The sequence below is a fragment of the Equus quagga genome, chromosome 18 (genome assembly GCF_021613505.1).
Source record: "Equus quagga isolate Etosha38 chromosome 18, UCLA_HA_Equagga_1.0, whole genome shotgun sequence".
NCBI lineage: Eukaryota > Metazoa > Chordata > Mammalia > Perissodactyla > Equidae > Equus > Equus quagga.
Genome location: NC_060284.1, coordinates 1,743,849 through 1,768,358, shown reverse-complemented (window position 1 = coordinate 1,768,358; position 24,510 = coordinate 1,743,849). Strand labels below are relative to the sequence as shown.

At 52.9% G+C, this 24,510-nt stretch overlaps 1 protein-coding gene across 1 annotated transcript in view; it reads left to right on the top strand.

Annotated features, from left to right (window-relative positions):
* KANK4 (KN motif and ankyrin repeat domains 4) overlaps nucleotides 1–9,353 on the top strand; it is a 64,008-nt gene extending 54,655 nt beyond the window's left edge. The window contains exons 9-10 of the mRNA XM_046645620.1: nucleotides 1,726–1,926; nucleotides 7,555–9,353. Coding sequence (XP_046501576.1) covers nucleotides 1,726–1,926; nucleotides 7,555–7,659 — 306 coding nt within the window. The 3' untranslated portion in view covers nucleotides 7,660–9,353. The remainder of the gene's footprint in view (nucleotides 1–1,725; nucleotides 1,927–7,554) is intronic.
* The last annotated feature ends 15,157 nt before the right edge of the window (nucleotides 9,354–24,510 follow it).

Sequence of the window (24,510 nt, the reverse complement as noted above, 5' to 3'; positions counted from 1 at the left end):
TACCAGGTCAAATGGGAGTGAGCTGGGAGGCTGGGAGTCTCCTGGCTAAGCTGCTTATCTCCCCTCATATCTCCAGGGTCAGCGCAGCGGCTGACATAGCCATGCTCTGTAAATTGCTGTTGAATTAAACTGTGTTGAACTGGACCAGGAGGGAGCGGAGGAAGGAAGGATCCCCGGTCAGGCAGCTGGGCAGACGTGAAGACGGTCTGCATATGCTGTCTGGCTTTAACTCGGAAGGAGGGGTCTGGATGGCACCCTCGGGGTCTGGTTGGTCCAGTAAACCAACCGTCACCTCAGGCTGAGTATGAACAAACCAGAAGCAAACAGCCTTCTCTGGAAAGATCTGTCTGGGTTCCAGGGCACCTGGTAAGACAGTCCCACATCCTGAGCGTTTGCCATACGTTGTCCCCAACGCTCAGAATGACAGCAGTAGCTCCTACGTACAGAGCGTTTGTTGAGCCCGCGGGTCTCATGACAACCCCGTGAAGGGCCCACCTTGTTAAGCATTCCCATTTTACCAGATCAGGAAAAGTCTTCGAGAGCTTAACTTGTCCAGATTCACAGGTCAGAAATGGCAGAGCCAGGATTTCTGTGATTGCCCAGCATCCTGGGCGGGAAAGCAGAATCCATCAGAGACTGCAGACTGGAGCGTAATCAGTGAACACATCAGCACACACGTCCTGTGCACATTTCACGTGCGAGACGCTGCGCTCAGAGCCATGGGGGGTCTGAAAGGAGAGGAAGCGTGGTCCTTGCCTCGTTCTCGCCACCTTACCAAGCCTGATGTCCAGTCAGAGAGGCAAGCCTGACCTGCCTGGAACCCAGGACAACCACAAGGGCAAAGTATAATCAGTCCTGTGAGAGGACTGTGTATCTACAGGAAAGTCTGTGAGGAATGATGGTCCACTTGCAATCAGAAAAAGTACTACTGTACATTAGTGCATTCACATCTTTATCTCATTTGATTCCCAAAGAGCCTTGTGAGGTGTACCGGACAGACCATCATTATGTTAATTTTTAAGATAAGAAAAACCAAGGTTCAGGGAAGACAGCTGCCGTGGCCAGCGTCCCACACTAGGAGACAGCAGAACCAGAGCTTGTCCTCACGCACCTTCTGGTGCTAATCCATTGCCACGTCCACTGATGGTTACAGGGACGTAAAAATTATTGTCAGTGGCTGTGGATTAGAAATGACCACAGGACCATGCGAACAGAGACCGTGTTGAGACAAGAGGGTTCCGGGTCTCATTAAACGGAAAATACCAGAGGCATTCAGAGCAGACCAAGGCTTTCCGGAGGAAGTTGGGCTGGGGCAGGAGTAGGAAGTCGTGGTACTGAAGCATTCGACCCTTCGTTTATCCCCTTGTTCGACATTTGTCAGCACGTACTTGGTGCTAGGCACTGGGGTGACAGACATAAAGAGGACTGGGTCCCTGGGAAGGAGCGAGGTTGACAGGGTGCAGTACTAAGAGCTGAGTGCTGTGCTGTGAGCACCGAGACTGGGGCGTTAAGAGGCGGGCTTTAGAGAAGGTGCAGCGCTGGACTAGTGTCTGGGAAGAGGAGGAGAAGTTTGCCAGGCGGAGGAGAATGTGTCCCATACAAGGGCAGAAGGAGAGTCAGGCCCAGGGTCATTCTCTGGAGAGGTCTTCCCAGAGCACACCCAGGCTGGAGGGGGTCCCTCCCGGTCAGCCCCCGCCTCACCACACCCCTGTGCTCTGTGTGCAGGGGGGCCAGACCGCGCTGATGCTGGGAGTCTGCCACGACCGGGGGGACATGGTCCAAGCGCTCCTGAGCTGCAGGGCAGACGTCAACCTGCAGGACCACAACGGATCATCGGCCCTCATGCTGGCCTGTCACCATGGCAACGCGGACATGGTGCGGCTGCTGCTGGCCCACCCGGCCTGCGACAGCAGCCTGACTGACAAGGTGAGACTCACAGGCAATTAACAAGTAGGTGTTTCACTTCTCTTCCTAAAAAGTGCCCTGCCAGCCAGCAGAATTCCAGGAACCATCTGGCAGCAGCCACAGAGTCAGCTTCCTAAGGCTGTTGTGGGATTTAAATGAGGTGATCTGGGTAAATGCTGGGAAACCCCAAACCCTAGCCTTTCACGGCATCCTCAGGGGATGTGCCCAGGCCTGGCCTTGGCCCTGAGCTTCCTTCAGTCACGGCAATAACAGCACGTGGCTTTGAGGTGGTGGCTTGGACGGGGACCCCCGCTGTCTGTGGGCACTCTCGAAAGGCTGGGTGAAGGAGCCAAGTGTCCACGCCCTGGCGGTGACTCACTTACAGGGTGGCCCCTCCATCAAGCCGGCTGCTCGGAGTTGTGTTGTAGACACACGCTTCTCACGTAAACTGCGTTGTGAGGCGACGGCGGTGATGATGGCGACGGCTAACGTGCAACAGGAGCTCATTGCCAGGTGCTGTTCTGAACGTTCCCCTTGACTGTGCCATTGAAATCCCACACCAGCCTTGAGAGGTGACCTCTGCGGGAACGAGGGGACAGAGCTGTGGCTCGTGGTCGGGTGGCAGACCCAAGATGGCACAGCGGGTGGACGCAGCCCATCACACTCTGAAGCCCACACACAACTCTGCACCATCGTCCCTGTTGTCACCCTGTGGGGTCCACGCCTCTGGTTCCTGCTGAATCCCCAGCACCAAGGAGAGTGTCTGCCACATGTCAGGTGCATGAATCGACATTGAATGAATGACCGCTGGAGCCTCAGAGGTGAACTGTGGGGCGTGACCCTTTGGTCATCACTGTAGGCTGTATTTCTGGAGTCCTCACGGGATCTTGCCTCCCTAATCCTCTCAATCACACCGGGAGGTGGGGACTTCGGGCCCCGTTTTACCACCAAGGAAACAGGCCTGGAGAGTTTATGAGGCTGTCACAGGTCCAGGCTGCTGATCACCGGGGCAGGGACTCAGGCCCAGGCTTGACTCCAGTGTCCTTAGTGTCAGCACTAGAACAAAACGCTTTCAACAGACTCCTCCGTACTTAACATCCACAGTTCAGGGGAACAAGGGCCTGGGGAGGGGAGAGCATCCCCTCCCTCCCACTGGCAGCCCTCGTACTAGACCACATCTGAACTGCCCGAGAATATTCCATCAGGACTCAAGCTGCTGGTCCCTCACCCACCCCCAGGAGCAGCCACCCCAGTCCAGTGTCTTGGCCAGTGAGCCCAGCTCCACCCAAAGCCATTTCTGAGATAACGAGAGAGAGCACAGACCCTCCTGGAATGCGCGTGGGAACGCGGTGGGCTGCTGGAAACAGGAGCCTCCTGTATCGGCATCACTCAGTCAGACAAAGGATCTGCGTTCTTGAGCTCCGCAGGGTCGCCTGGGGCAGAAGGAGGCGGCCCTCAATCTGGAGTGGGCCAGGGCCCCCTTAGTGGCCACGGAGGCCTGAGAGGCGGGCCCGTGGACAGGGCTCCCTGGTTAGCTGGCGGATGGGCAGTGAGTCTGGACGCCTCTGCGGGTCGGTCACAGACACAGCTCAGGGGCTGTATTGGGAGGCGAGGAAGGGCCGTGGTAGGAGGGCTCACCATGCCTCAGACAAGTGGAGCGATCGTGAGAAGCAGGGACTTACACACTCGCAAGTGTGAAAGTGCGTTCAGTGCCTTCGGGCGGGTCACCTGGCCACTCTGAGCCTCTGGTGCTCGTCGGTAAGTGGGGTCAGCAACAGGCCATCCCTGGGAACGGGAATGTTGGTGAGGCCCGTGCTTGACACCGAGAGGCACTCACTCGCCGGCAACTGTCCCTGTTATGGAGGGGCCGACAGTGGTGGCTGACGCGAAGCAGCGGCCACAGGACTGAGTGGGGCCTGGGCGTTTGTCCGCAGTGCCTGGAGGAAGCAGGGAGGATGAAGGGTCTGGGGTTAGGGAGCCAGTTAGAGGAGCCTGGCCCCCAAAGGGAGAAGCGACCCTCATCCGGGTGATTTTGCCCCCCGGGGGAGACTCGGCAATGTCTGGGGACGTTTTTTTTTGTCACAAGTGTGGGAGGGGTGCCCCCGGCCCCCAGTGGGTAGAGGTGGGATGCTGCTAAGCATCCTGCAGTGCACGGGAACACAGAGAATTACAGATGATCCCACCAGCACGTCAGGAGTGCCGCGGATGAGGAGGCCGGTGTAGGCAAGTGCCGAAGTCCAGGTGGTACCAGGCGGCCGCCTCGGTCAAGTGCTGGGTCAGGGAGAGCCGGACGAGGGTCTGGGACCAGGCCGGCTGCAGGTCCGGGCTCGCAGCCTCGGGGAGGAGGGGACTGACCGCCCAACAGGAGATGGTGGCAGAAGCTTGCCATTGTGGAAGGTGGACAAGTCAGGGCAGCCAGCAGGCTCAGGGTACCCAGGTGGTGGGGCAGCAGGCCCACAGGGTCTGGACCCCACTCATGATCCGGGCACCTGCTGCCTGCTTGGTCAGGGTTGACACAGGAGTCACACCCCAGTTGCCCAAAGGGGACCTGGGGAGAAGTTCCCATGGGAGGTGGAACCGTTGACTAGCCAAGGAGCCTGGAGCCCTGGGCTTGCGTCTGCGGGGGGAGTTGTCCTCGTCAGGGCCGCCGCATCATGTCAGTGTTCATTTTCCCACGGAGGCTTCAATGTGGCCTAGATTGTTCGATCATCCCATGGAAAACTGAGAGAATTCAGGACCTGAAGTTGGTTCCTCTCATCCTACCAGCATTTGATGGTTGATGTAAATGCAGAGCCCCCAGAACAGCTGGCAAGGCATGGCCCCTGGGTTAGAAGGTCATTCAAGAAATTGGTCACCTGGCCTCCTGGGGCTGCCAGGGTGATAGGACACGAGGTGGTGAGGACTGAGCCAGGCCCAGGCTCACCCTTGAAGGCTTTTTGGCAGCCGCCCAATTGAGAGCTTCCTGAAGGCAGAGACCACGCCTCCTCATCTTTGTGCCAACATGGTGGGTTCTTGGTGAGCTCTGCTGCTGTCGAAAGATAACCCCCCACCTCCTACACATGCACGCATGCACACACACACACACACAGGTCTGCTGGCTGCCGGGGCCCCTTGCACCTCTCGGACCTGCAGTCTTGCAGAGCAGGGCTCGCCATGCCTGGTCACACTGGCGCTGCACACCATAGGCTTGTTCCCATGGGAGGGACACAGGCTCTCAGGTGGTCTCTCTGGCCACACTTTCTGAGCTGAAGGTGGTCCCTTACTCTCCAAGTCCGCAGCTGGGGAACCCGCAGACGCAGGCTGTCATCTCCACGCGGGCTGTGCTCAAAGGTGCGCGTGCCCCTGGGCCTGGCCCCGTGCTCTCCTGTCGTAATGGTAATTGCACTGCCTGCGTGTTTATGTGGAGCCTTGGGGTTGACAGAGTCCAGGGCTGGAGGCCAGAGTGCAGGGGGACGGGCCTAAACAGACCAGGCCCCTCTCTCGTGGGCCTTTTACAAGACTCCTCCGCTGCAAGTCTGGGCTTTGTTCCAAACGTGTCCAATCTAAGAAAATACTCATGAAGACTTTTGCTGGGCTGGTTCTCCATCAGCTTGAAGGGGATAACTCTGATATCATCCAGCTTCCCCTTCCCCACAGAGCTGATCGAGGGCCGACCAGAGGCAGGCGCTGGGCCAGGTGCTGGGCCAGCAGGAAGAGGCCGCAGCCAGTGCCCGACCTCGTGGAGACAAGACAGCTGTATCAGATAACCCACGACAGCAGCTCATAGAGGGGGTGAAAGGAAGGCATGGGGGGCACGGGGCCTTTTCAGAGAAAGAAGCTTGTATGCTTTGTGAAGCCCGTGTGCCATCCTTCGGGGTCCTGCTGAAACACCCCTTCCTTCCTCTGCTCCGTTCCCCCTACACACATGTGCACTCACACACACAGTGGACAAACTCTGTTCCTCTTCTGGAGTGCTTGGCCTTTTGCCTGCATTATAGTTACTGACACGTGTGTGGAGCCCACGGCAGCTGGACTCCTCCTGGTGCACAGAGAAGAGGCTGAAGCGTTTTGAGCTGAGTGTGAACCCTTCCCACCTGCTTCTGTGGACGTTTCATGTTTTAGGAAGCAGGCCTGCTCTTATGCAGTAAGAACAACCTGGTGGGTCTTGGGTGCCCCCCACATACCAAACCCACTAATGTTTATGCAGCAAAATGCAAGAATGTTCACAGTAGGCTGAATAAGGGTCATAGACAGCATCAGGTCGGGTTTCACCTCCAAAGGAGTTTCCAAAAAATTGGTTTGTGGAGCTGTTTAGATTTCAGAATTCTGGCTGTGGGATTGACCCCACTCCTAAGAGACTGGCTGCCCTCGCAGAGCCCACCATGCACTCATCCTGTCGGCCGTCCCCTCCTCTCTCTGGAGAGAGTGGCCGGCGTTGCCGAGAGCCCCTTGGACGGTGGCTGCTTTAGGCAGTGGGACCAGCAGCTTCCTGCATGGTGGCGGCCGTGTAAAAAGCACGCTGGTGTCCTGCGCCACGAGGTCAAAATGTGCATGGTCTCATAGTGGTTAAGTTTACATGCTCCACTTCGGTGGCCCAGGGTTCACGGGTTCGGATCCCAGGTGCGGACCTGCACACCGCTCATCAAGCCATGCTGTGGTGGCATCCCACGTACAAAGTAGAGGAAGACTGGCAAGAAATGTTAGCTCAGGGCCAATCCTTCTCACACACACACAAAAAAAGTGCATGTCCTTCCATGCTGTGAGCCCACTTCTACAAGTTGGTCCTCAGGAAGAAATTAGAGATGAGAAAATGCTTTCTGTGCTAAGTTTATGATGGTGAAGACTTGGAAACAACATAAGTCTGCAATAGAAGGGAAATAATTTAGTAAATTATGGAATATTATGTGGCCACTAAGAAAAATTATATCATGGCTGTGTAAGAACAGGGGGGAGAAAGGATGACTGAGTAAGAACAGAGAAAAATCTTACAGCATACCATAAGTTAAAAATGAAAGCAGGGGCCGGCCCTGTGGTGCAGCGGTGAAGTTCACATGTTCTGCTCCAGCGGCCCAGGGTGTGCTGGTTTGGATCCTGAGCACAGACATACACACTGCTCATCAAGCCATGCTGTGGCAGGCATCCCACGTATAAAGTAGAGGAAGATGGGCACGGATGTTAGCTCAGGGCCAGTCTTCCTCAGCAAAAAGAGGAGGATTGGCAGTGGATGTTAGCTCAGGGCCAATCTTCCTCCAAAAAAAAAAGCAGATTCAAAATTGGTACACACTATCATTCCTGTTTAAAACCCAACAATGAATGTGCACAGGAGAAAAGACTGGAGGGAAACATATGAAAATGCGAACTTTCATTTAGGTCCATGTAATGGAATAATGGAAGAGTTCTTTTTTCTCTTTTTCCCAATTTTTAAAAAAATGTATTAAAAGCCAAGCAACACGTCTTTATTTCCATTGCACGGATTCCCAGGGGTGAATGCCATTTCCTGGAACGAGGCCCATTGCTCACGGGCCTCATGGCCTAGGAGCCTCCTCGACTCCGTGGGTCTGGGGACACGTGGAGTAGAGCCACGCCCCCTGCACGTCCCCTGCTCCCAACTCTCCCTTCCTCTCTAGGGCAGGGATGAAATTTGTTTCTGCTTTTCTTTCTCCTCTGCAGGCTGGCCGGACGGCTTTGTCCATCGTCCTGAAGTCACCCACCCATGTGGAAATTGCAGGTCTTCTGCGTGCCCACGCGGAGCGGGGCAGGTCCCTGGGGCCATAGGGGCTGCGGAAAAGCTGGCCAGGGGAACAAAGGGCCTCCTTTCTGGATCCTCCCTCGCCCCGGAGAGGGCATGGGTAGGGGTCGTAGCCCGAGGGCCACCCCTCAAGAGAAGAAATTATGTCAAATATGCACATACATTCCCCTCATATAATTCTGCTCATTAGGATGCTTTGTAGTTTTGCCTTAGGCCAAGCCCCCCACCATGCGGCTGCAGGCAGGCTGCAGGTGCAGGGGGCACTGGTATCTGAGCGGCCCAGACATCTCTAGCCTTGAGTTCCTTGTGCCTCTACCCTGTGTAGCGCCGTGTAACACGCAGCCGGGCAGGAGCACATTAGCAAAGCAATACTTTTGACATGGAATTTTAAAGTCCACCGTCTTTTTGTTTTTTGATCAGCTGTATATGGGCATGTCCTGCTGCATATGCATGTGTAGAGAGGAGGGGTCCTGCAGCCACCCTGGCCGTCCTCCTCTAGAGGACCCAGGGAGAATCGCCACGTGGACGGGTGAAATGCAACAAGCCCCCTTTGGGGCCCTTGTTTGGTTGGGGTTGACAGAAATCTTAAATTCAGACGAGGTAGGAAGAAGCACATTGGTGTCAGAGCCAGACATACAGTCTTGACAATGTCTGAGTCATCGAGTGGGTCCAATTCGCTCTAGGGAAATTGGAATTAACCAAGAAATCCAATCCAGTGAAGCACACACTCGTATTTAGGCAGAGTCCAGTTACGTCTGCTGTCCTGAATCTGTGAAAGAAACAAATGGATCAGAGTGAGCATCCTCCGGGCCGGTTATGGTCATCCAGAAGCCACAGCTGTACACATGACCTCGTGGTAATGCCCCTCCTTGCCCTCATAGCCCTTAGAAGTGAGCTATGAGCCCTCCTCCCCAGGCTCTGAGGTTTCCAAGACTCCAATTGCAGGACCTGCTGGCCTGGGCTGCAGCACAAGTGTGGGACCCCGGCAGGGCCCGCCCTGGGCTGACATCTCTCTCCACGGGACAGTTCTTTCTTAAACTTTCATCATCCCAGGGGGCCACATGTGCACAGCTCATGTTCAGTAACTCACACAAGGTTATCTATGAATTCGTTCTTTCCTGAGTCTCTTATGCAAAAAATGTCCCTTATCAAAAAAGGAAAGACGTCAAAGTTGGGTGCATCCGTATCACCTTACAAACTCCGAAGCTTGAGTTCTCATTCTGACTCAGCTGCCGATTTGCTTGGTGCCTCTTGGGTGAGTTACGGAGCCTTCTTGGGCCCCAGTTCTATCTTCTCTAAAAGTGGGAATCACCCTACAACCGTCTGCCTGGGGGTGTTGTGCAGGAAACCGCTGATGGAGGTTTTGGAATCCAGTGCACAAAGACGGTACGGAAATAGTGGGAACGTCCGTGTCCGTCGTGGTTCACAAGAGGCTCAAAGCCCCAGAGCAGGATGGTGTGACTCAGGGGTGGAGAGAGTGGAGCCAATAATGAGCTAAAAATGCTTTAAATGGGTTTATTTTGACCTCAAAGCACATTTTAAAAGCAAAAACCTAGCCCAGTGCTCCTCCAACTTTGATGTGCGTACAGATCACCTGGAAGGCTGGCTAGGTGGCAGCAGGTCTGGAGGGTCTGAGAGTCTGCATGTCCAGCCAGTTCCGGGGGTGCTGATGCAGCTGGGCCGCCCCACACCCAGCGTAGCAAGGCCCTGGCCTGTCCTGACTGTGTATTAAAATGCTGCCTCTCAATTTTTTATCTCAAAGTTTCTTTGCTTTTCTCTGCCCGTGGTTCTCGGGCAGTTGCGTGGGGTCCTGCTGTCGTGTGTCTGCAGACGGCAGAGGGGCGTCCGTGTCCTATGTTGCCAGCTTGGGGTCTCTTTCTGCATCTCACTTGGGGGGGGAGGCAACTTTCATCTGGGCACTTTTTTTAAAACAAATCTCTCATTTGAGTCCAGCTGTTAAAATCTGCATATTTACTAGAGAAGGCAAACTGGTTTTCCTAGAGATCAAAGCCACGGAGTCATTATCAATAAGACTTTGTCCATCTTTTCTGAGATTTTTAATGTTTCTTTTAATCTTGAGTTTGGAATGTGAACACATGATCCCTCGGGGGTAACTGTCCCATTCGGATCCAGGAACACGGTAAGATGAGCGGCCTCCCTCCCTGTCATTCTCCTCTAGAATCCAGTCAACAAACAGCCATCAAAACTGACCCACACTGGCCTTAGAAGGCACCTTTGGCCCCCCTCTGCAAAAACAGTATCTGAGTTACCATGATCCCAAACCTGGGCTTTCCAAGACCCTAAGCCAATTCTGCTGACTAACACATGTGTCAAGCGCCTGACAACACAGCCTCCAAGCAACGTGTCAGGCTCACCAGGGACAAGGATTGAGTTCAGGCCTGGGGAGAGACCCACAGATAGGTCCGCCCCTCACTGCCCTCATGGAGTGAACACGCCGCTGTGGAGGACAGGACCCATATGCTGACAGTGAGGAATGAGGCCAGGTGACAGTTCACTCCACAGGCGTTTCTGGAGTGCCCACTGTGTGCAGGCGCTGGGCTGGCATTAGAGACGTCAAGTGACATGGTTCAGACTGCCACCTCACCATCTCTTGGGGAAAATAGCATGGTGAGAAAGAGGCCCAGAATACTGCCGAGGCACCCAAAAGGGCCCCAGAGCTGGTCTCAGGAAGCCGAGGGAAGCTTCCTGGAGGAAGAGGTACCTGAACTGCAAACTGAAAGATTAGTGGATTAGGCAGAATCAGAAGAGGAGTGGGAGGTGAGCGCGTGCCAGGCAGCGGGACCAGCACTGCGAGGCTGGAACGTGGGGACCCTCCTGCAGTTCAGTGGGACTGCCGCATACCGTTTGAGACGCTGCGACCAGAGGGCGGACTTGGAGGAGAGGAGGCTGAAAAGCCGTGGGGACCGGATCGCAAGGTGCCTGCAGCCGGCGTGAGGCTTTGTTCTAAAGGCAGTGGAGGCCATTGAAGACCAGATTTATGACTGAGAAACTCATCCGTCTAACCCTCACTTAACCCAGACCTCTCAGCTACCCGCCTCCACCAAGTACCGCGTGTGGGGCTGGGGCCGCGCTGGTGGGCGGGGCGGACGCAGAGCTTGGGCTGAGCAGGGAAGGAAGATGCACAAGGCACTTTGGCTCGGTATAAGGTTTGTGGTAACTGTGGAAGACGAGGTGCCCTGGGGCTGCTCAGGGGAGCCTGGCCTGTCTGAGGGTGCGAGGATCCCAAGGGCTTCCTGGCGGATAGTCAGGCTGTCTGAAGGAAGAGCAGGCCTTAGCCAGGCAAAGAGCCGAGGAGGAAGCATGCAGAAAGCCTCAAGATGAAAGGGACCACTGACGAGGGGCGTCGGAAGAACCAGACACCAACCACTGCCTCGAGCTGAGACCCGAGAGAAAGGGTAGGGCAGGGACCAGCGCTCACACCTGCCCCTAGAAAGAGCGCTCCCGTGCGCCGGGCACGAGTGACACTCATTCCACAGACACCGGGGGACCGTCTCTTCTGGTCCTGCGCTCCGGGTTCGTGGGTCGGTGGAGGAGAGACGTAGGCTGACAGTAGGGTGTGTGGTGCAGGTCCGAATGGTGTATGGAGACTGGCTCGGCCACAGGGCATCAGGGATCCTCACAGAGCGGTGGCTTTTGAGTCAAGACGTAAGGATGCGTAGGAGTCCGCCGGGTGCTCTAGGTAGAAGGGTGGGTGTGGGGACATGGAAGTGACAGAGCGTGCCCGCTGAGCAACAGAGAGAAGCTCCGAGGGACTTCAGGTTCTGTGAGGGAAGAGCTGGGGAGGAGACCTGGGGGATGTCGGTAGACACGTCTTGTTTGTGTGTTCAGAGAAAGCATTTGGACTTCGGCGTGGAACTGGAGGGGGAACCACAGACCCCTTTGAGAATCTGAAGCCTGCTTCAGAAAAATGCACACGTGCAAAGTTTGCATGTAATTTCAGGGATTCAGAAATCTGTGGTTAAAACCTCACTGCTCTTGGCCGCGGGAGCCGTTGAAGAATGTCTAAACAGTGGAGCCACATGATCAGATTTGCACCTCAGAATGATCACAGAGGGAGGTGGAGAGAGAGGGGCTGAAGGCAAGCGACCAGCTAGGAGGTTCTCAGGGGACCCTGGGGGTGGAGCTGTAGGGCCCCGTCCACGGGGGCATCAGTGGGATGAGGAATAGAGCCCCACGAGAAGGCATCAGGAGTGGGGATGAGCCAGGAGGTGACGACAACAGGATGGTGGGGAGGGGGCAAAGATGAGTGATGGGAAAATGGTGGAGGCACTGTCCCCAGTATTTATTCTTCCTTTCCTCCTTAGAAACAGACTCCCCAACTTTCAGCTGGGCACACGGCCACCCAGACTAGTGACTCCGTCTGCAGGCCTTCTTGTGGCTTGATGTGGCCGCGTAATGTGAGCAACTCTGGCTCCTGCTTTCCAAGGAAAGGGAGACGCATGTCCCCTTCCTGTTGGCCGCAATGTGGTAGTGACGCATCTCGATCTGTGAAGATGAGGCCAGAGCCCCAGGGACTGTAGAACAGCAAGTCAGAGGGAGCTCGGGTACCCAACGCCACAGTGCCATCAAATCCACTCTGGACTGGCTCTTCCCCACTTCCTACGCGAACGAGAAATAATCCTCTAATGTGTTTAAGCTGTCATACGTTTGAGTCTCTGTTGCTGCAGGAGCTGGACAAATGCCCTCAGCATCCCAGGCCGTCTCAAGGGATGCCCGGGAGGGAAAGTATGAGAAGGCTCTCGGAAGCAGCGTCCTGTCGGTGGCCACTATAAGGGCTGTTTCCGCACGGCACCGCCCTGTTCCACGCCCACGTGGAGTCACCCAGCCACGGCCCTGCTGGAGGGGGGCCTTGTGTCACCCCAGCAGATTCCTGAACGCAGGCTCTGCACCACAAGGCAGCCTGTCCCAAAGCGAGACAGCCTACGAGCTGGCCTGGTGTGGAAATAAGGGCAGAACCGTTGAAATGTCTGAGAAACCTAGATGAAGAAACACGTGGGGTCTCAGGCAGTGGCGACGGGTTGCGGTTCGGGAGGGAGAAGCGTGAGGGTAGTGAGGTTGAGGCGGGATCCGCGTGCACAGAGGCCAAGACGGAAAAGTACAGGAAGGAGGAGTGCACGGAGGCAAAGGTGGAGAGCGAAGAGAAAAACGAGCCATTGAGCAGACACCTCTGGACTGTCCACCAGCTCCCCCTCTCCGGGGCAGCCCCTCCCCAGCCCCATCCAGCACCCATGTGACTGCACAGGACCTGCCACGTTCCCACGAGAACACTAGGTCTTGGCCGTTGAAGGATGGTCATCGGACACTGCTTGGGCCCTCTCCCAGGAATTTTGGAGCTGGGATTAGAAGGAGAGAGATTCAGTCCCTTCTGGGTATCTGGGCTCAGAAGCTGCTAGAGGCCAGATTCAGCCTGTGGACCGAGGAGCAGGAAGACAGAAGCCGACCCCTGGCTTCAGCGGAGCAGCCTTGTTCCTTCCCTGAGGCCCCAGGAGCAGCTACCCCTCAATACCATAAACACCCTATGTTGTCCCAGTCTCTCTCGGGGCTGGCCAGCATGGGGGAGGCAGCAAAGGGCATGGGGTCTGGAACCGACAGTCCCAGGCGTGGAACCTCAGCTGGACTGCTGTAATGTAGGGGACGGCGGTTCCTCCTCTGTCCTTGTGAGCAGTTCATTAGGAAGGCCCACAGCATGCTAGCCCTTAGACAGAGCTCCATACACAGAAGAGCACTTCCCCGTTCCCCTAGAGATTTGACCCTTTTCCCTAGACCTGGACCCATAAAAACAGCAGCTTGCCTTCACTGAGTACCCAGGCATGAGTTTTAAGGGCGTTGTATGAAATAATTTACTCCTCACAATAACCCCAAGAGATAGGTACTAAATTATCCCTGTTGTACATATGAAGAAACTGAAGCACAGAGAGGTTAAGGAACTCAACCAAGGCCACACAGTTGGTAAACAGCAGGTCTGGGATTTTAAGCCCGGAGATCTGGCTCTGTGACGACTCCACACTGCCTGCCGTACACCCAGAGCTCTTCTTGCTCCCTTGAGTGACCCAGGCTTGGGAGGGGTCCCCAGCAGCTGCGGGTGGACACTTCTGAGGGAACAAAGCTGCTTCAGGGACCAGCATTAAGTCAGCGGCTGACCTGCAGTGGCCCAGCACAGAGGAGACAAACAGTGTTTGGGACTGGAACAGCTGAGGGGTCGGGACCCGCTGTGCTCAGGATTCCCAGGGAAGAAAGCAGCCTTCTGTCCAGGGCGCAAGTGGTCTGAACCCACATTGCCTCCACTGCCCCTCGGGAGGAATTCCCTGTGCTTGCAAATCAGTTCCTTCACCCCTCTCCCAACCCAGAGGGAGACGGCCTGGAACAGAGGGAGCCCAGCAGTGTCCGAGGGCCCCGCTGACTTCCTGTCTGCCCATCTCTCCACATCCTGCTTCCTCACTCCCCAAAGGTCTGGAAGCAGCGCTGGGCTTTTGCTCCGAAGCAAACCACCATTCTGTTGTGGAGTGGGGTTGGGGGAGACGTTCTCCAATCCTCATGTTGCCTTGGAAGTGAGGAAATTTCCACTCTTCTCCCCAGAAGGGAAAGTTACGGGAGGAAACCGTCCCAAGAGCCCCTCCCCTGTGATCCCAGCGGTCAGGCCCAGAGCAGGAAGGGAGCAGAGCCCAGGCCCTGTCTCTGCCCTGCCTGCCCACCCAGAGAGGACCACACGGGTGTGATCTCTATCCCCGGTCAGCGCAGCAGGGCAGGCCCGGCCCTGGGGGCACAGAGATGCTGATCACCAACCCCAGTGACGAGGAGAGGGGTTTCCCCACACCCAAGCAGTTCTCTGACACCAGCTGGGCATCCTGCAGTTCAACTCAATTCTGACGGTGTCTACCCGGAGACAGCGTCAGATCCTAAAGACCGCCCCCGACTCACTTCAGACGTCAGTCACAAGTCCAGGCTGTCATCGGGGCTTCTGACGTCTTTCTTTTGTCTTTAGCTGGAGACATTATTTAAGGCGATGGCGTGGGCCATTTCAGAGAGCCACTCAGTGTTCGTGGGTCTCTCCCATGTATACAGGAGGTATACATGTTATTAAGCTTCTGTTTGTTTCTCTTCTGTTAATCTTTTTATTACAGGGGTGTCTCGGCCAAGAATCTAGAAGGGTAGAGGGAAAATTATTTTGAAACCAATAAAATAAAAAATAAAATAAAATAAAATATTATTAAAACAAATACAATGGTGTTTTACAAAAGTACTGGTCTGCAGTGGATTTGGGGGCAGAAATTGGTTCATAACCACAAACTGTTTAAGAAGAACTCTCTATATAATGTCATTGCACATAACACGTTGTATTTTATCTGTTTCTATTTCTCTCTTCCCCATTAAGCTGTGGACTGAGGGCAGGTAAGGAGACCTCAAATTGCTTCAGCTTTTAATTCCCACTGCCTGGCTTCTGACCTGAAAAATGGTAGACGCAATAAATTGAATTAACATGTAGACCCAGCCCGGATCACCCAGGGCCATGTATGCTGAATGTAAGACTGAGGCCCTTGTCCTGCTGGACGAGTCCCTCCAACCCACATCCCCTTTGTCCAGAGTCAGGACAGGCTCCAGGACCTGGGAGAGGCTGAGATGACAGGTGAGGCTGTGGAAGGCTGCCTCCCCACAGTACACCAGAACAGCCTGCTGATGAGACGCGGCCGCTTCAGTCTTTTCTCAGTAGAGTGAGTCTCAGCAGAGTGGTGGAGGGGAGTGTGTACGAGGCTTCGGAGTCTGGTGTAAGCAGGTCTTCCAATGCGGGCTGGATCAGGACTGGGCAAGGACCACAACGTAGCTCAGCATCAGTGGCCACAGCAAGGGGAGCATTTTTAAGGCGAGGAGCTCAGAGTCTTGAGGAGTAAACTGTCATTTGACGTTTTCTGTTGAAGAGTTGAACCGTTCGATGATCATTTAAATAGTTTTTTGGAAACTTCCAGGAATAAACGAGAGTTATTTCAACTTTCATCTTCTGGGCCAGAGTTTCCTGCAATAGTCAAGTTATGTCGATGGAGACAACAGAATAGGAAAGTCGTGTTAACATGGACAGTCGCTGTGTGGTGCAGATGGTTTCAGTTCTCTGGACTCAGGTGGCCCATCTGAGGGAGGAGAGAGCTGGGGAGGCTCGGGGCTGGGGGGCCTGGACACCTATTGATTGCTTAAAAATAACCCTGCGGTGGGAAACTCCCATCCCTCATAACCACATAACACAATGATGCCACTGGAGTGCACGGTCACGGCTCTCCTGACACTAACTTTTAGTCACTGGCCCCATGGGAGCCATTGGGTCTTTCTCCTCCATCTTCCCTCTCCCTCTGGCCCTGGTTAGCCTTGACTCCATCATCGGGCTAGAATAGGTGCCCACGATCTGAGTTGGCCTCCCGGTCCTCGCAGAGCCTCCACGGTTTGTGCGAGTATTTGCCTGTGGACCGGTGACCTTTTCCACGCGCCTCCCGGTCTGCGTGCCGTCTGGAAGCAGGAGGCCTGCCCACAGCTTCCAAAGTAATTTCGCTGTTGCAGACACAGGCAAAATGAGCAGGCCTGGCTGCGTGAGTGCTGACGCTGGCAGAAAGGTCGAGCAGTGCAGGTGAGCACGCGGCCTCTGGTTGGGAGAGACAGCCGCGTCTGGCCCAGGCAAGAAGGCCTAATCTAATTTCTGAGCAGGAAGATAACAGCTCCCTGTGACGAACACCAGGCCTGATTCGCCCAGAAACGGCTGGGAGCGAGAGGGGGGATGGCTAACGTGTACTGAGGGCCTGCAAGGCATGTTTACGTGCCATTCCATGGAAAGCTCAGTACGCCACAATCTTTGTAGATTGAATAATATTTTCTTTTTTTTTTTTAAGATTGGCCCTGAGCTAACATCTGTTACCAATCGTTTTTCTTCTTCTTCTCCACAAAGTCCCCCAGTACATAGTTTTATATTCTTGTTGTGGGTCCTTCTAGTTGTGGCATGTGGCGCAGCGTCTCAGCATGGCTTGATGAGCGGTGCCATGTCCACGCCCAGGATCCGAACCAGCAAAACCCTGAGCCACTGAAGCGGAGTGTGCGAACTCAACCACTTGGCCACAGGGCCAGCCTCTGAACAATATTTTCAACACCCTAGGAGAGACCTGTTTAAAGGAAACTTGGAGCAAACCTTCTCTGAAATGGAGGACATATTCCCTGTTTTTGTGTTTTTCATCTAGTTTGATGTCTCTGACAAAATCTGTTATCTAGAGAAAGCCCCGGTCACTATTTTCTGCTGAATCTGTGCTACCCAGCTAGGAAAGGTGAACTTTGACCTCCCAGTCCCAACAACAGCGACAGCAATTCTCTAATACTCTGTTTGTAATTTGAATAAAATGAGAAGATCTGAAGAGCCATTCCTTCCAGAACCCAGGTCCCCTCAATGCCTCCGCTCTGCCCTGTAACACTCCTGCGCTCGTCAGCCCTGAGCCTGAGGGAGCCCTCCAGAAAGGGGTCCTCACCAGCGCTGCTCCTCCTCACCTTTCTTTGCCCCTCCACCCATGCCAGCTCTGTCCCTCGGCCTCTGTGACTCTGCTCTCTGGTCTCCTTCTGCAGGTCTCGTCTCAGCTCCTCTCTAAATTCGTTTGAAAGGTCCCATCCTCGACTCTCCTTCTCTCCCTCCTCTCCCGTGGAACCCTCAGGACTTCTGTGATTCCTTTCGTCCACACCACCTCCACTCCCACGGCTCCGCCCTGACGCTCCCGACTGAGCACGGCACTCGCAGGAGTGCCTGCTGTCCTGCCCCGTCCACTGCGTCTGACACCCTGGTCCTGGCACCTGGCTGAGCCCCTTCTGAGCTCATGGCACCCTGCCCCAGACGAAAGCCATCGATGGCTCCCCACTGCCCACAGAAAATCTCCGAACTCCAGCCTTGGATCAAGGTCCAGTGGTCTGGCTTCTGAACAGCTGACGACTCCTCTGTCCTTCCACTGCCTCTGAGCACGAGCTCACAGTGGTTCCTCTGCCATCACGGTATTTTCCTACAGTCTCCACCCAGATCTCACCCAGGGTTCTTATCTAGTCCTCCGGGTTAAGGCACCTGAATACCGTGGAAATTAAGTAAATCGCAAAAGGCCATCTCTGCTGGGTGGGACATCCTGGAAGGTCAAGAGATGGCGCATATCCACTCCCTCAGAGGGAGATTCACTTAGAGCACCTGCCATTACAGAAAAAATACAGGGACGCACCCATCTCAAGAAGTTAGAAATAGAACAAAATAAACCCAAAGAAAGTACAGTATGGAAGCAAAAAAGTTAAAATCAGAAACTAACGATTAAGAAAACAAAAGAATTGAATTTATAAATCTAAAAGCTGGATACCAAACAATGTAGGTGTCAGGAGCCTAAAGAAGAAACAAAAGGAGAAAGCAGAAAAACACAATATCGGGATATAGACACACCTCACAGACAGCGGAAAGGCGGGAGGGAGGCGGTCACTCAGCCGCGTCCATCCCTCTGAGAACCCGGGAACCACGACCTTCTACGAAAATACGTATTACCAAGACTGGACCGGAGAGAGAAGAAAACCCAAACAAATTAACAACACAGAAGAAACTAGAAAATTCTCAAAAACTCTAGTCCCAGCTTATTTCACATGTGACTCTTTTGAATACTGAATGAACAGATATTTTTGATACTGTTTAAACTGTTTAAGAGCATAGAGAAATAAAGGAAATACCTTAATTCGTTTTACAAAATCAACAAATCACTAATCCAAGAACCTAATAAAGACGAAACTACAGACCAATTTTATTTGTGAATATAAATGAAAAAGAAAAAAGTTCTATAAACATTTATACATATATGTACAAATCACATATAAATTGTATATATCAAATCAAACCAGCAATACATTAAAAGAATAGCACACCAAAAAAAAAAAAAAAAAAAAAAAAAAAAAGAATAGCACACCAAGACCACGTGGGGTTCATTTTAAGAAGCTGGGATGGCTCCATATTAGGAAATTTAGGAATATAAATTAATTTTAAATAAGTCAAAGGAGAGAAATTATATGATTACTTTTATTAATGTTGAAAATGCATTTAATAAAATTTCTACCTCTATTTCTTATAAACCTCTTAATAAAACAAAAATGGAGGAGTCTTTCCTTATCTTAATGAAAACCTATTTCTCAAGACCAAGGCCAGGACGTGTTTAAGGCTAAAACACTAGAAACATTTCTCATAAAGTCTGGTACAGGGGGTGCCTGGCAGTACCACTATCATCGAATATTGTTCTAGAAGTTCCTGCCAAGTCAATTAGACAACGACTCCATCAAATATGTAACTAGTAGAGAGGGGGTTGTAAAACTCACTGTTCACAGATCACGTGATTGCACAGCTAAAAAACCCAGAAACTGCTTGAACTTACCAGAAAAATAAAAGAGGTGAGTAAAGAGATTGTTTACAAAATTAATGTAAAAAAATCAATATTTTACTAAAAATAACTTCTAGTTAAAAATTTAGGTCGAGATGGTAGACTGGACCCATTCTAAAACACTAACATCCATGCCTAATACATAGAAATACTAGATAGAATATTATTTAAAATATTTGAGTACAAAATATTTTAAGAATACACGTCTCAAAGGCAAGAAAAGGGGACTCCTCAGGTGTGAGATACACAGAGCAGTAGCTGAGGTTGTACAGGCCGTGGAAGGGCCAGGGACAGACACAGGCTGTAAGGGCCAGAGTTAAAATGCCCACAGCCCTGGCATTTAAAGAAGAGCTGGAACCAGACTCAGGATCAGCTGCCCATCCACAAATGGGAATCTGAATGTCCTTCCTCTCTTAGCCAAAAGATGGAGTCAGCCCTCCCATGCTGGAACCACAAAATTGGAATCCCGCTGGAATCCTGAGTCTGTGTCACATACATGTGGGACCTGAGTGTTCAAGCTGGCAAAATCCTAGCCAATCCACTAAAGAAAAAATTGTCTAGACTCAGGGAACCCAAAACAGGAGCTGAGCGGAGGCAACCAAGTGGAGATGCCCCAGCGGAGACAAGCCACGTGAGGAGAAATCTCTTGAGAAAGAACCATAACACCTGTGAGGAAGCCCGACAGACACCATTTTAGTACCATCTACATCCTTAAAGGGGAGAACTCACTCCTGAAGAAGCAGAGCCACTAGAACAATCTAAAAAAGGATTAAAATAAATACACTTGTGATGTTCGCATAAAGAATAGTGCCATTAAGCATGAACAGGAGGTGACGCTCTAGCAGTATGACTCAGGTTTCCAGCCTCAGCCTCTTGCCCTGCCAGCATCTGTCTCCAGCACAATCCCCTCGCCGAGGTCCCGTGGACCCACGTCCATGGCCCCCACCCCCTCTGCAACCATGCAATGTGATTTCCCCTTTGGGATCCTTGGGTGTCAAGGTGCCACAGTCCACTCCAACAGCATTCCCTACATAGAAATTTCTAATCGAAGGGCTTGTGAAGGGGCCTCCATCCATTGCTACTAGAAGGTCCTCGTTTCCTGAGGCCACCCTGCCACCTCCGTCCAGAGCCCGGCATCAGAAAGGATAGCAGGAAGGGGCAGCAGCCTGAATGGAGACAGAAATGTTACACCCTCTCCTCAAGCCTGCCCAGCGACTGTTCCGTGGCGACTGCTTCTGGACTTTCCTGTTGTTGTTTTACAATTCGAGTCAACAGCCATGCCTCACACTTTTTATATAAATCCACACACGACTCAGTATGCAGAATAATTTGCATGTGTGAGCTTATTTGATTTGGGTCCACGTTTGTGAGCACCAGGAACTGGGCACAAACTTAATGTTCTGGAAGAGCATACAACAGTAAACCTGCTGCCTGAAAGCTAGGAGTCTGCCTTCGGAAGTCAGGAAGAACAATGTGGTGCCAACCACCGACTTGGGAGCCACGGCTCTGTCCCCGGATCACATGGTGACCCAGCGGAGCGAGCTGAGCCCAAGCCTGTTGTGCTGAAGCGCTTTCCGATCCCTGATAACCCGCGGCCGAGCAGAGCTGCCTTCACTTCAGTCGCACCAAACTGGGTTCTTTCTGCTGGAAAACAGTCTCATGGCTTTCACAGAAGCCTGCGATGTCCAGGGCCCTCATGTGACGGGCCAGCTTGGCCTCTCCAGCGTCGCTAGCACTCATGCCTGCCAGGCTGGCGGCAGGTCTGGGCAAGGTTGCAGTGTCCTCGCCTGCAGCTGCCTCCTCTGCACACAGACACTGCTGGGACGCTCCACTTGGAGCTAGTCTCATTCTGGTTTCTTGTCCCGGCTCCATGAGATGCAATCAAGGCTGAGCAGGGAGGTGGAGGGAGAGGGGAAAAGACAGGAAGCCGGGAGGGGACCGCACAGTCTCTGGGGCAGGGACAAAGTCATTACCTGGAAAACTGAACACTTTCCCGAACCCCTCAGACAGTTAGGGGCAATTTCCTGTGGAATTTGGAGAAAGCAGACTGGGAATGCGGGTGAGAGCATGGCCTTCCCGTTTTCGGATCTACTTTTTAAAGTGCTTGGCTAGGAAACTGGTAGCTGTCACTCTCAGACCCCCTTGGCTGGCAGGCTTTTGGTGGGGCCAACTGACTCTCAGCATCTGGCCAGGTTGGGACCAGCCCTGCCCTCAGACGGCACTTAAGAAGCTCCAGCCCAGGCCCCGCTGTCTGTCGACAGGGGACCTCAATCTTCCAGGTCTCGCCAACCGGGTCCCTCACTGAGTGCCTGCCGGCCTCAGGCTGAGGCTCAAAGAGGCAAAGGGCCTGTGGTCTTAGGCACTGAGCTAGCCTTGGGCGTCAGAGACAGCTTCCTGGAGCGGGGAAGCTAACTGCTCAGTGGCGGGAATTTCCAGGTGAGCTGGGAGGAAGCACTCAGCAGGAGCGGGAAGAGCACAGGGAGCAGAGGAGAGAACACAACATCCAGGGAACTGCCGGCCCAGAGAGGCTGGATGATGCAGTGCGATGAGGGAAGGGAGAATTGCTCAGAGCCTCTCTAAGATCTTTGTTGCCTTGACTTAATTTTTAAACTCGTTTCGGCTGTCTCTTGAGCACATACAGAGCTTTAAATTCCTGGAGAGCAGAGAGTTTGACGTGCATCTTTCCTCCCAGCAGAGCTGTCTCCGAGTCTGGGGAGCCCTATTACTGGGCAGCCTGCCCCAACTGGGAACCACTGGGAGCAGGAACGGACCATGACTAATGTCCCTAAAGGCCCGTGAGCCTTCCACCCCGGGTGCACCTGGGCTCTGCTCAGAACACAGAAGCGTCTGCTGCTCAGGCCCCCGCAGAGCTGAGGGGGCTCTGGGGCTGGAGGGGGCAGGACCACCGCTTCTTGCAGCAAATCTTGCTGTGTAAATTTCTTGAAAATTTGCTAGCAGGGTTCAGAATGTTTGAAACAAAGGATCTGGGGGAGTCCACGTGTTCTCAGGGACAATTTAATTTTGTGTTTTACTTTGAAGAGGATGAGAAAAAAGCTTGATGTCAGCATCTTCTAGGCATCTGGCTCAGCATCAGAGCTGTTTCTGTCTTGGCACGATGAGGGAAGGAAGGCTCCCCGGTTGGTGAAGAGAGAAATGCCCCGTGAGAATGAGGTCTCCCAAAGACAGCATAATTCAAGAGCCTGTTCTGGAGTGCATGGGACCACAGCCACACTGTGAGCAACTATTAAATTCCGGGAAAAAAACATTGTGGATAAGGTTATATTAATGGTTTTAATTTCATGGGTTTTGCAACTTTGTTTGTAGTTCAGATGTAAGTCTGTTTCCATTTTATTTGTATAGGAGCTGTAAGCCCAAGGAGGTTAAATATGCACAAAGCTTGGCAGAAGTAACTTGACAATAAAACATTTTAGAACAAAATTTTTTCTTTAAAAGAACTCAGGCAGATCCACGAGGCCTTCGAGGAGGCTGCTATGCTGCTGTTGGGACCTCGCGGTACCCGGTTGGCTTCAGCCTGAGCACAGGCAGCCGCCTGGCCACCCAGCCCGCCCTCCTTACCATGACCTGCACCACTCCACTCGCTTGTGCGCACACACCTCCACTGCGAGCCCCACCCCTGGCGGCATCTGGTCCACCCATCCGTGTGCCCTGGAGACCACTGCTTCCATGGCCTTCCTTTGCAGCCTGTCCCCTACGTGGAGGAGGTGTTGGGCTGCCAATGGTTCTCTCCACAACATGCAACTCAAAGGTTCATATCTAAAGACATCTTGGTTGGCATGCCCTCTCTTCTATGAAATAAGAAGACCCAGAAATATTGCCTCTCTCTCTGATTTGCACGAGTTTTGTTTGGATAGTGTGTTAGAAGAGAGAGAAAGACGGCCGCCGATTTCATTATGAACTGCTGATGCAACAGGCCAGCTTTTACATGAACTGTCCTAGGACGATTCAGACTTTTTAGGAAATCCTTCAGGCACTGGGAAAAAGACTGGGGAAATCATGAAGGAAGGCACGAAGTTTCAGAGAAGTGATGCAAGACTGCCATCTCTACAGTATCCACGTGAATGTTCAAAGAATAAACAGGTCTTTTCTAAACCCTGTGGCCTAGAGGGGAGGGCTGCTCATTTAGAGGTTGGTCTGTTGAAGCGGTTCTGATGGCTCCTGATGTCATCCAGACACCCTTGAAACTTCAGCTGTGTCTGCGGGTGACAGCGCAGGCTCCCTGACTTCAAGTGTGTTATTGAGCACTCTTGCTTATTTTATTCTTTAATCATCAGGTTACCAAACAAGAATGAACATTTCACAAAGCTCTCCACTTCTGGACTGTTTTATTATCTCAAAAGTTTAAATAAGGGGCCGGCCTGGCAGCATAGTGGTTAAGTTCATGGGCTCCGCTTTGGTGGCCTGGGGTTCATGGGTTTGGATCTCAGGCTCAGACTTACACACTGCTCATCAAGCCATGCTGTGGTGGCACCCCACATACAAAATAGAAGATGACTGACACAGATGTTAGCTCAGGGCCAATCTTCCTCACCAAAAGCAAAAACAAAACCAAACAAACAAAAATGGTAAGTTTAATGTTACGTAATTGTAACCACAATTAAAATTTAAAAATTTCTAAACCCTGGAGGCAATGTACTCAAATAAAAATAACATAAGTTTGAAAAAGATGTGTAGACAACCATGTAGAATTTCAGATCATCCATGTTGCTATCTACTTCTGTACATCTGAGCAAGTTAAGTAGCATGTATGAGTTTTCACTTCCTTCTCTGTAGAATGGGGTAACAGCACAGACTTCAGTGGTGGTGAGAGAGGCATGGGTGGACGCCCCCATGTCTACCTCGCAGTGGAGGTTCAGCTGCCTTCACTCTCCCCTCCTTGGTCCTCAGTGATGCGGGTTCAGTGAGTTGAGGAGTTGAAAGAAAGATTTCTTGGACTCTCAAGGTCTGACAGTAGTGCTCTTTCATTCAGAAAATAGCATGGAGCAGCATGGGGACAGGGCCCATGGGCAGTGAAGAGCTGCAGCATGGGGACGGGACCCACGGGCAGTGAAGCGCTGCAGGCATGGGGACAGGGCCCATGGGCAGTGAAGGGCTGCGGGCATGGGGACGGGACCCATGGGCAGTGAAGAGCTGCAGGCATGGGGACGGGACCCATGGGCAGTGAAGAGCTGCAGCATGGGGACGGGACCCACGGGCAGTGAAGAGCTGCAGCATGGGGACGGGATCCATGGGCAGTGAAGAGCTGCAGGCATGGGGAGAGGACCCACGGGCAGTGAAGAGCTGCAGGTATGGGGACAGGGCCCGTGGGCAGTGAAGAGCTGCAATGGGTTGAGGGCAGGGCTAAATTTATAAGGCATGGGTATGTTAGTTATTTCTTTACAAGACAGGAAAGATCATGAAAAAAATCGTTAAAATGGTATCAGTGCAGGTGGG